The 10,674-nt window shown below is 40.7% G+C and overlaps 4 protein-coding genes across 7 annotated transcripts; 1 reads left to right on the top strand and 3 right to left on the bottom strand.

Moving 5' to 3' along the window:
* Nucleotides 1-714: 714 nt before the first annotated feature.
* On the top strand, nt 715-1,821 carry LOC108006551 (prisilkin-39). The gene is made up of 2 exons (XM_017070083.4): nt 715-864; nt 1,299-1,821. Exons 1-2 carry the CDS (start codon nt 862-864, stop codon nt 1,659-1,661), a joined length of 366 nt encoding a protein of 121 aa, XP_016925572.2. The 5' UTR covers nt 715-861; the 3' UTR covers nt 1,662-1,821.
* Nucleotides 1,822-2,367: 546 nt separating this feature from the next.
* Nucleotides 2,368-3,858, bottom strand: LOC139353373 (keratin, type I cytoskeletal 9). 2 transcript variants are annotated; one of them, XM_070997421.1, is made up of 3 exons: nt 3,628-3,858; nt 3,260-3,557; nt 2,368-3,229 (listed from the first exon to the last, which is right to left on the bottom strand). In XM_070997421.1, exons 1-3 carry the CDS (start codon nt 3,628-3,630, stop codon nt 2,412-2,414), a joined length of 1,119 nt encoding a protein of 372 aa, XP_070853522.1. In that variant the 5' UTR covers nt 3,631-3,858; the 3' UTR covers nt 2,368-2,411. The 2 variants fall into 2 exon arrangements, with proteins under 2 accessions (XP_070853522.1, XP_070853521.1); XM_070997420.1 differs by having other exon boundaries at nt 2,370-3,557; nt 3,628-3,856.
* Nucleotides 3,859-5,806: 1,948 nt separating this feature from the next.
* Nucleotides 5,807-6,269, bottom strand: LOC108006538 (uncharacterized). The gene has a single exon (XM_017070064.4). It carries the CDS (start codon nt 6,212-6,214, stop codon nt 5,843-5,845), a length of 372 nt encoding a protein of 123 aa, XP_016925553.2. The 5' UTR covers nt 6,215-6,269; the 3' UTR covers nt 5,807-5,842.
* Nucleotides 6,270-7,938: 1,669 nt separating this feature from the next.
* On the bottom strand, nt 7,939-9,304 carry LOC108006521 (cuticle protein 16.5). Of its 3 annotated transcripts, none has more exons than XM_070997422.1 (3): nt 9,286-9,304; nt 8,249-9,159; nt 7,939-8,146 (listed from the first exon to the last, which is right to left on the bottom strand). In XM_070997422.1, exons 1-3 carry the CDS (start codon nt 9,286-9,288, stop codon nt 8,038-8,040), a joined length of 1,023 nt encoding a protein of 340 aa, XP_070853523.1. In that variant the 5' UTR covers nt 9,289-9,304; the 3' UTR covers nt 7,939-8,037. The 3 variants fall into 3 exon arrangements, with proteins under 3 accessions (XP_070853523.1, XP_070853525.1, XP_070853526.1); XM_070997424.1 differs by having other exon boundaries at nt 7,939-8,197; nt 8,408-9,159; XM_070997425.1 differs by having other exon boundaries at nt 7,939-8,197; nt 9,286-9,303.
* Between the last annotated feature and the right edge of the window lie 1,370 nt (nt 9,305-10,674).

Below are 10,674 nucleotides of genomic sequence, written 5' to 3'. Positions count from 1 at the left end.
AGCGACTTCACACGCCGTAGGGGGCGTGTCGCAGTCGTAAAAAAAAACTAACGCAATGCCAAACCCAAAACTGGGAGTACACTGGGAGAAAAGTCATTAGTTTTTAAAATATTTGTACAAAAGGACGGTCCTGACTTGGAAAAAAAATTGTTATATTTCGGAAAAAAAAATTTTTATTTTATTCTTATTTTGGGGTACTGGTACCTTGGATCAAAAGCAAACAAAAATGGGTTTAAATTCCTGTTCGAAAAAATCAATCAACCAATCAATCAAAGTTTTTACCTTGGGTGAACGATTTAAAAAAAAAATTTTTTCTTGCATGTCGAATGAGTCATTTTAGAGACACTATTTATGTAAAAGTTTTTTTTTGGACCACCCTAATGTTCATAAAGTTGTATAACACCTAAAATAAAATTTATGTATATTTGAAAACTGATCATTTCTCCAAGTGTATGCACTCTATAAGGCGAACGTGGTTTTTCCACGGCCAGACAATTTGGGGGCTTCTCTGCCGGATGAGTCGTGGGATATCGAACGCGCTGCGCTGACAAGCGAACATGACGAACTTTTCGGATCTGCTGGGACTCTCTATGGAGTCTACAGTCGCTGGTCTTCTGTCCGGTTGCGGGTTGCCTGCTACCCGTTGACTAATGGGCCCTGTCCGCCGACATGTCCGCGCCAAGGCGTTAAAATCAGTTGTAAAGTATCTGGGGTGCACATCGCGATTCGCGCTTAGAAGCGTATAAAAACTAGAGCCGGCCCATGGATCAGCAACAGTTGATCGTCGGCTTCCACTCGGTGCATACACAGCTCTAAATCCTTTCACGAACCAAACATAACCCATCAAAAACCATTCTCAAAATGGTAAGTGATCGCAACAGAAATAAAAACTATTTTAGCGAAATTAAAAAAAATCCTAAACGTTATAAAAATATTGAAAACGATCAACTTCTATAAATGTCAAATTATTTGGAACAATGCACAATTTGGAATATTAATTTTTTTAAAAATATTTTAACATATAGACGTCGAATTTTATGTGAATTCTTTTTTTTTTTCATAGTCCTTAATGGACTAAGATTTTTTTTAAACGCAAAATTAGATTAGTCTTTAGTCAAAATTATGATACTATGAACAGATTTTTAGCTCATCAAATAAGGCTGGAAATGAAATTAAAAAAAAATCATTTATAAAGGATTCTAAAAGTATGCAAGGAAAATGATACTATCGGAATTTTCGAATGATAGCCCTATTGATTTCTGTGGAACCCTTGATTAATTTGATTTTCTCCTTCCTAGAACTCCATGACCATCTTCGCTATCCTTGTTGCCTCATTGGCCTTCTGTGCCGGCGATGTGTCCCACTTGTCGCGCAGCTATCTGCCACCCTTGAGCGGTGGCTATTCCGGTGGCTACTCCTCCGGATACTCCTCCTATCCGTCGTACTCGAGCGGATCCGGATATTACTCGGGCGGTGGCGGCTACGCCTCACCGATCGTCTCCTCCAGCTACAAGAGCTACGCGGTGCCGCAGTACACCACCTATTCCACGCCCTCTCGCACCTATTTGCCCGCGAACACGGGATATACCGGCTACTCCGGATACTCCGGCTACAATGGCCTGGACACCCAGTACGGCAGCAACGGCGGCTACGTCTACTAGGCAACCCATCTTGGGAGGACCAGCAGCAATGGAGCAAGCGGACAACTATATTCCTGTATCATAATTTTTTTTTGCCTTGGCTAAGCAATTTTTTTGTGCAATTTATGGCTATTAATATTTTCGATTGCTTTGTGGTATAAAGTTTATACTGACTAACATATAGTATGCAGTTTGATCATTTGGTTTGGGATCGCCTATATAGAAGGTTATTTATTGTATAGGATCGTTATAATTAGCAGGTCCTATAAGGTTCATGTGGATCGGATCCTTATCCCAATTCTCTAGCTATTTTATGAAAGTTTTGATATATGAGGTTAAAATAAATAACTTATTTTTCAAAATTTAAAAACCCGAACCAAATTTTGATCACGAGCTCATTAATTTTGAAATTTCGTTAATTAATAAGTTTATATATTTATCTTAAAATAATATTTCATTTGGGTTAAGTAAACGAATTTAAAGTTATACATTTATTTATCAAGAGATGCTAAAAAATTTGGACCAAGATAAAAACGTACTAAATCAAGTGTTGTGGGTTCCATAATTATGACTTAATATTGTATAGCATTTTTTGGTAAAATGTAGAAATATCTTTAAATATTTTTTTAAGAAATTCTTTTTTTCATATTTTCCTTTTAAAGAAATCCAAAATTTGTTCGTTCATGCGTCATTAACTTTATTTCTATTGTTAAAAAAAATGATAGGTACATAATATAATTGAATCGTTTTTAGTTTCACAGAGAGATCCTTTCAATGCTTAAGGCGGTACTCGTAGCCCCCATTGGAAGCGTAGGATCCCGATTTGTGTCCCGATACGAAGCTGGATCCAGATCGCAGGCCAGATCCTTGGAGCGAGCCGTGGCCGGAACCAGATCCATAACCATGACTGGACCCAGATGCATAACCATGGCTGGATCCAGATGCATATCCTTGGCTAGATCCAGATCCATAACCATGACTGGATCCAGATCCATATCCATGGGAGGCTCCAGATGCATATCCATGGCTTGATCCAGATGCATATCCTTGGCTAGATCCAGATCCATATCCATGGCTAGATCCCTGGCTGCCGGCGTAGCCAGATCCTTGGCTGGAACCCGCCGAGTAACTCACATGGGAGACGGCTGGGGCGGCATAGCTCTTCCTGGAGACAGCTGGAGCGGCATAGGATCCAAAGGAGCTGGATGCAGCTGGAGCACTGGCGTAGGACGATCCGGCGGAGCTGTAGCTGGCAGCTGGAGCCAGATATTGCCTGGAAGGAGCTGTCACAGGAGCGGAGTAGCTGGTGTGGGAGGCAGCTGGGGCGGAATAGGAACTGTAGGAAGACGATGGTGCGGAATAGGAGCCATGAGAGGATCCTGCCGAGGAGTATGATCCATGGGATACAACTGGAGCGGAGTAGCTCTTGTGCGAAACCACGGGAGAGGAGTAACTGCCATGGGATACCACCGACGGAGCTAAGTACTGCCGGGAGGGAGTGGCCACGGGAGCGGAGTAGCTGGTATGGGAGGCAGAGGAGTAGGATCCTTGGGATACAGCTGGAGCGGAGTAAGATCCATGGGATACAGTTGGAGCGGAGTAGGATCCATGGGATACAGCTGGAGCGGAGTAGGATCCATGGGAAATAGCTGGAGCGGAGTAGGAGGAACCAGCCGAGCTGTAGCTACCATGGGATGCAGATGATGCAGCTGGGGCTAGGTATTGCCTGGATGGAGCCGCCACGGAGTGACCTCTACGGGCATAGGTGGCCGCAGGAGCTGCATAAGATCCCGAGGAACTGGAGGCCGCTGCACTGTACCCACTTTGGGCACCCACTTTCGGGGGCAGATAGGAGTTGCTCAGCGGGGTGACCATTCCCACAGAGGCCAGGGTGAAAACCACAAAAGCAAAGGAGCGCTGCAAAGAAAATTAGAGTGTGAGTCTCCAAAAGTAATCCGGATTTTATAGGTATATGTACAAAACTTACCATCTTAATTGGATTCTTGGTATTTAAGCTTTTCTAGCTGCTGTTCCAGCTCGTTGGGAAGTGGAACTGATGCCGCAGCAGCCGCGATCCAAGACTTTTATAGGAGAACCATGCGCCGAACAACACATGGGTGTGCAGGTGGGTACAAATCTTCCAGTCCCCCAAAGAAGAACACACACAAAATAGACAAAAAAAAAAGAGAGGTGAAGCGCAAAAAATAAAGCAATACCATTAGAACGCAATGGAATGGGCGGCAAGAGTTTTTGGCGTTGCTGATGATCGTAGTTTCGGAGGCTACTGGCACTCGCCTTCAAGACAAAGGTTCCGAAATAATACTTTCCGGCTATTCTGTTTATTTTCTTATTTTTGTTATACTAATATGGGAACAAGTTATACATTTCCCACGTTCTTCACAAGACAAACATTTACCATTCAGTCGATTGGTTCGGCAATTACCTAATTCCATTTATTTTAGAAATTCTGCAAATGAATGATAAGAAATTATTTAATTGGGAATATTTTCTTACATAAATATTATTAATTATAATTAGGTAAAAACTAGGTAAAAAGTATTATCATATTTTGTATATAGATCTATTTTTAGGCCTATCCTTATATGATGATATAAATGATAATGATGATAAATAAGCTTTAAAGTTATATTAACCTTAACTGTTAAAACAAATGCATATCCGTAAAATTTAATTTAAGACGCTTAATCGTAACTTAAGAAAGATCATTATAGTTATTTGTTATATATTTCCTTATAGGATTATAGGATTTCCCCATTTGGATTATAATACATCAAAATTACGCACCCTGTTGACTAGTGTTAATGAAGAATGGCGCGATTGGAGGATGTCGTAGACTCTATTTATTTGACCGTTTATTTTTAGCCCTGTCCATTTCGGAAGTCGCCGAGGGTAATTAATGATGCGCCGTACCGCGGGTGAGAAGTTCGCGGCTTCGTGGTTAGAGGTAATCCAATCTTAGCTAATCCAAACCGAAAAGCGTTCGACACCTTTAGTTGTTAGAGAAAGGGGCATCGAATTGGATTGTATTGGATTCGAAGTTTGAATTTCGCATTGCGAACTCCGAATAGAGAGCCCCCATGCAATGAGAGCCCGCTTCTTCAAGACACGATTACTCACCTCACACACATTAATTATAATCCACACAAATCGGGCTTAATGGTCAGGCACCTTTTTCCTTGTACCCAAGTGTTTATGTCTTTTGCGTGCGTTTATATAATTAAAAACAAAATGCTACGAGAAGTGGAATTAACAACAAACAAAAAATCGCTCAAAACAAAAAGAAAACATGGTGATACGATGATTGTGGATGTTAAAAATACCCTTGTAGGTCTATATGGTCATGCAATTTGCATAAAATTGTCACAGTCTTTGGGGGGAATTTATCGCCATAGCTGTTAAAGAAGCTAAGTTGTTATCATAAGCACTTAATTTACTACCCGTATGTTTTTTATCCAAAAATCATCTTAATACGACTATGAAATGATATATAGTAAGCAAATATGAGAAAATATTTTTACTTGTCTTTCTTTGTTATAAATAATAATGTATTGAAATCTAATTTAAGAAATATTTTTTTTATATTTATTAAATACCTGAATAACCTCTTTCTTAAAGCTATCATACCCGTTTGTCTTAGAGTAGAACAAGATAATAAAAAACATAGTAATTAAATGTTGGCTTTTGAGTTGCGTACTTGAATAGGATGAATAGTCAGTGTGAATTCTTTTTGGAGTTCATTTAGCTCTGGGAATTAGTTTGATGAAGTTCAGATTGTCGGAATCCTATTCGGGAACAGGAAAGAAATATTTGATATGGTTTTTTTTTTGTGTTGAATATTTAAGAATGCGTGCTATAATGATATTTTTTGAGAGTCCATATTTGAATTTGTGTTGTGTATATATTAATGTAAAGTGTTTGGGTATCATACAATAATGATATAGGTATATTATGATTTCAAAATGTGATTAATAACACTTAAAAACCCCATAATATCTTATTTCTTGTGGCTCTGTAACGGGAACTTATGTAAAGTCTAACTATGTATATGAATCCATCAAGGTTTATGATATAGGGGTAGTTCTTTTGCAAACTGTAGTAACATCAGATTTATTTTAATTTTCAAAGTGTCTTTAAAAATGTGAATGTAATCTTTTAAATTTTATTATTATACCATCAATTCCTTAATAACTATTAGTTTCGGAGCCAGGTTTTTCGACAGGGTCCTTGGCGTAGGCCACAAACAGGATATTGTGTTTGCTGGAAACCGGCTTGCCATTATCCTGGTCGTGTCGCACCTTAAGGATGTCCGAGTCCAGTTCTACTGATCCCACTAGTTGTCCTGGTTTTAGATAGTAGTTCTGGCCCAGTGAAGTGGGTCGATGCTCGGTGACGAAGTGATACCTCATGGGTTCCATCTCCTCGATGACGAGATTGGGTCGCCTGGTGGTAATGGTGGTCAGAGATTCCATTTCCGTATGGCTCACTGGTTGAGCGTCAATAGAAACCAGCAATGCCAGGGCAAAGATAAAAATACTTCTTGACCTTATCGACATGACAGCGAAAATGCGATTTTAAATTCCGATTCCTGCAAGGGCCTAAAACGTAATGCATTTCCGAACCGCCTGGCGGCATTCTTTTATATCCTCAGCTGGGATTCTCGGATGGAACTCGGGAAAGGCTCTCTGTCCCCGCCAGAATAATGGCCTGGATTCTTGGAGAGCTCATCGCCTTTCGATTGTTTTGCCCGCTGGCAATATCTTCTTTTTTTCCTTGCTCGCTTTGGGCATAACAAGTTTTTGGACATTAACCCGATTTCGATTTCGCACTCAATATATGCATGCTTATATATATTGGGCATACAAATATCGGGGTGTATATAATGCACACACGCCACTTTGGTCCATTCACAAGAGAAACGGCCAAGGCAGTGGAAAAAAAAGCAAACAAAAAATGCAAATTCGGACATACAATTCGCCACATGGGCATATATATTCACATATATCCGTATGGGCTATAGAGTGTAGAGTATAGAGTGGGTCTCGCCCGACGACAGACATAAATTCACGTTGCCAGTCGCACGATTTTGGGTTCGGATCCGTATAATTAATAAGCTCCGCTTTTAATGGCAAATAAATGTTTGCTAGTCGTATTTATTTATCATTTTGCTCGATATACGTATTTATGGCTTCTTAATCTGTTGCGTCAAAAACTTTATCACAATGGTTTTCGATATGTACAACATTTTTCTAGCACATTTTCTCGGGTTGGTTTGGCTAAGAGAGTTGGTAAAATGACTTCAAAGTTTTCGGGACCATTGACTGTTTAATTGGCTGCGATGTTGCGATTTTATGACCTTTTTATAGGATTTAAAGGAGGCGAAATCTGCTTTTGGTTAATGGTTATGCGCTTTTTTTTAACAAAATCACATTAAAATTTAAACTTAACTGTGAGACAGATGGAAGCTGTGCTATAAATTTTGATTGCACAAATTGTATGCATAACAACTATCTATATATATAGTATACGAGTTTTTTAAGGGATTTTTAAAACCAGGTTTTAAATTTTATTAAATTATTAGTAAACTGCGAGTGCAAAAAAGGAATGGAATTTTGAATTGTCAAACATTATTAGTAATATTTATTTAGCTACCTAAATGTCTTACATTATTAAAGAAGAAAATAGAAAATCCTGAGGATGTATACACATTATTCCTCATTATCAATGTTATTTAGTTAACTAAGCTTATCATTGTATAAAAAATATATTGGTCCCCAAAGCGAAAGATTTGCTATCCATAATGAAAGTTCTTGTCTTTAAAGAACAAAAGATATATTTTTGTTCATTCCCGGATCTTCATTTATGTATGTATATGCTAAATCAAGTGAGAAACTATGGGAAACCCATTATGACTAGCATCTTAGAACTGGCCAAACCACAAAAATATTAAGATTCTATCAAAACAAACTAGGATTAGTCAGAAGCCTAGGAAACAATATCAAAAGAAATAATCCTAATAAATATATATTTTAATAAATATATAAAAAAAGAAATACCATTTATTGTATAGTCTTAAAACCCACCCCCCCCTTTTATAAAGACTTCTAAACGTGATTTTGTGAGTAATGCATTAAATTAAGAACATAACTTGATATTAAAGACAAAAAAAACCCAAACAAACTTAATATTCAACCACAAAGTTCCAGGTATTTCGGTTATAAATACTTTTTGATATTCAGAAATTATGCAAGAATATTTTATAGAACCAAATAAAAGCCTCTTTGTTTGTTTTAGCACATTACATTCGATTTATTGTAAGAAAAAAAAAGGTTTCATCGTATGATTAGATTCGTTTTGTATATTTTTTGGGATGCAGTCTTTAGTAGACGTATCCACCGTTGGAGCCGTAGACGGTGCCCGAGGATCCGGAGGAGTAGCTGCTGACCGCAGCGGGAGCAGAGTAGCTGGACACAGCTGGGGCGGAGTAGGTCTTGACCACAGCTGGAGCGGAGTAGCTGGACACAGCTGGGGCGGAGTAGGTGGACACAGCCGGGGCGGAGTAGGTCTTGACCACAGCTGGGGCGGAGTAGCTCTTGACCACAGCGGGAGCGGTGTAGGTCTTAGTCACCACGGGAGCGGTGTAGGACTTGGTCACCACTGGAGCGGTGTAGGTGGACACAGCTGGAGCGGAGTAGGTCTTGACCACGGCGGGAGCGGTGTAGGTCTTGGTCACAGCCGGGGCGGAGTAGCTCTTGACCACAGCGGGGGCGGTGTAGGCCTGGGTGTAGCCACTGGACACAGCTGGGGCGGAGTAGGTCTTCACAACAGCGGGAGCGGTGTAGGTCTTGGCCACCACGGGAGCGGTGTAGCTGGAAACAGCGGGAGCAGAGTAGGAGGAGACAGCTGGGGCAGAGTAGGTCTTCACCACAGCTGGGGCAGAGTAGGAGGAGACAGCTGGGGCAGAGTAGGTCTTGACCACAGCAGGAGCAGAGTAGCTGGACACAGCTGGGGCGGAGTAGGTCTTCACCACAGCGGGAGCAGAGTAGGAGGAGACAGCGGGAGCGGAGTAGGTCTTCACCACAGCGGGAGCAGAGTAGGAGGAGACAGCTGGGGCGGAGTAGGTCTTCACCACAGCGGGGGCGACGTAGCTGGCGGCGGGCTCCTCGTAGGTCTCCTCGGCGGCGGACTCGGCGGCATAGGAGGCGGTCTCAGCGGCGGCGGCAGCTGGAGCGGCATAGGACTCGCTGTTGTAGGAGGCAGCTGGAGCGGCATAGGACTCGCTGTTGTAGGACGCAGCTGGGGCGGAGTAGGACTCGCTCTCGTAGGTGGTGGCAGCGGCGGCGGCGGGAGCCTCGTAGGTCTCCTCGGCGGGAGCAGCCTGGTAGGACTCGTAGCTGGTGGAGGCAGCCGCGGAGTGGGGAGGCAGGTAGGTGTTGGCCAGGTGGCTGACATCGGCCGAGGCCACAGCCAGAAGGGCAAGCGAAAGGATGGCGAAGAATTTCTAAAAAAAGAGATAATAATGATATAAGATTATAATGATATAAGATATAACAATCTCATCCGATGTATTCAGAAGTATTTTTTTGAATATCCCTAGGACAGGATCTCCCTGGAAGCTAGAGCTTACCATGTTGCTGGGACCGAAGTTGTGAGAACACTAGTACCTTCTCCACAAACAAGCCACTTATTTATAGTCGCCAAAAATGTCTGGCCAACTTGATACACGAATGTCAAAAGGCGCTACGAAAACCAGAACAATCGCACACCGAAAAGCCACACAAACTATATCGACGATACCCGAAAACCCGCCATTCGAAAATAAAAGAGCCATAATAATGAAGCATTTCGTCCGCGGAGCTCATTAGTCGCCCATAATATTCCTACTTTTCCCCCGTTTCACTCCCCTGCTGATTCTGATTCCGATTCCTATTCTTATTTTGATTATGTTTCTTTCTTATTCCGAATATGAATCTGATTCCAATTTTGTTGGCGAATCGGAGAAGGAGATGATGTTGATAAAGTGGAAGAAATGCTATAGATGAGAAATTGCAAAAGCGGGCTGTACGAAACTCGTTATTAAACTCCATTCATAAGTCGGTTCCGTCACTTACTCATCCATCAAAGTTACAGTCCAGACAAAAGGCCCCCAAGAAGAGCAATACCGACTGAGTTCTGAACGGTAACTCCATTAATCATAAGTGGGGACTAGCCTGGAAAACAATGGCTTACATGTCGGGAAACTTTACGGTATCGCAGTGTCCGCTTGTTGGGAATATCCGAAGTTATTATCATCCTTGAGATATTTTTAAAGCATATCCCAAGATTGTATATCATTCATATAATCATTATATCATAATGTCATATATGTATTATAAAAAAAGTTCTTATAAAATTGAACAACATCTAATTATTTCTCGCTTATACATTTATTTTTAGATCAGGACCTTATATTGGACCCATTGTAGTTAATCTCTTATTGAACTCTCACTGGAGTCTACTGAACCTAACAATCACAATTAATTTATACTTCACCGCAACATCAATAAATATCAGCAGCTTAGAAATTCAATTTAGCTATTAGAAGATTATGTATCTTCTTTATAATTTATTATATCAAAAACCGCTTTGGGTGATTTATAATTTGGTTGCTTACCGTTTTGTGAACTTGCCATAACTCAAGACACACATTAGAAGATGGAGTTTCACGATAAGTACTGGAATTTTTAGGAATGGTAATAGACATGTGAGATTTATTTGTCATGGTATGAAATAGTACTTCTTTTAATCCAACTAAAAATAGTTTACTTTAAAGTCTTTCCATTCTCTACGATGATTGTGAACTATTTATTTTTATTAAATGGTACTATAAATGGAACACAAATGAAACCCAATTAAGAAACCGGTTTCCCAGTGCCCAAGTCCTGCTAAATGTGTCAGCTAACAGAGATACATTTATTATACCCACTGCCATTCGAATGCTTCACGACTTCCTTCTCCATAAAATATTCAAATGAAG

The sequence above is a fragment of the Drosophila suzukii genome, chromosome X (genome assembly GCF_043229965.1).
Source record: "Drosophila suzukii chromosome X, CBGP_Dsuzu_IsoJpt1.0, whole genome shotgun sequence".
Lineage (NCBI taxonomy): Eukaryota > Metazoa > Arthropoda > Insecta > Diptera > Drosophilidae > Drosophila > Drosophila suzukii.
The sequence above is the reverse complement of the archived record's forward strand: the minus strand, read 5'-3'. Positions and strand labels throughout refer to the sequence as shown.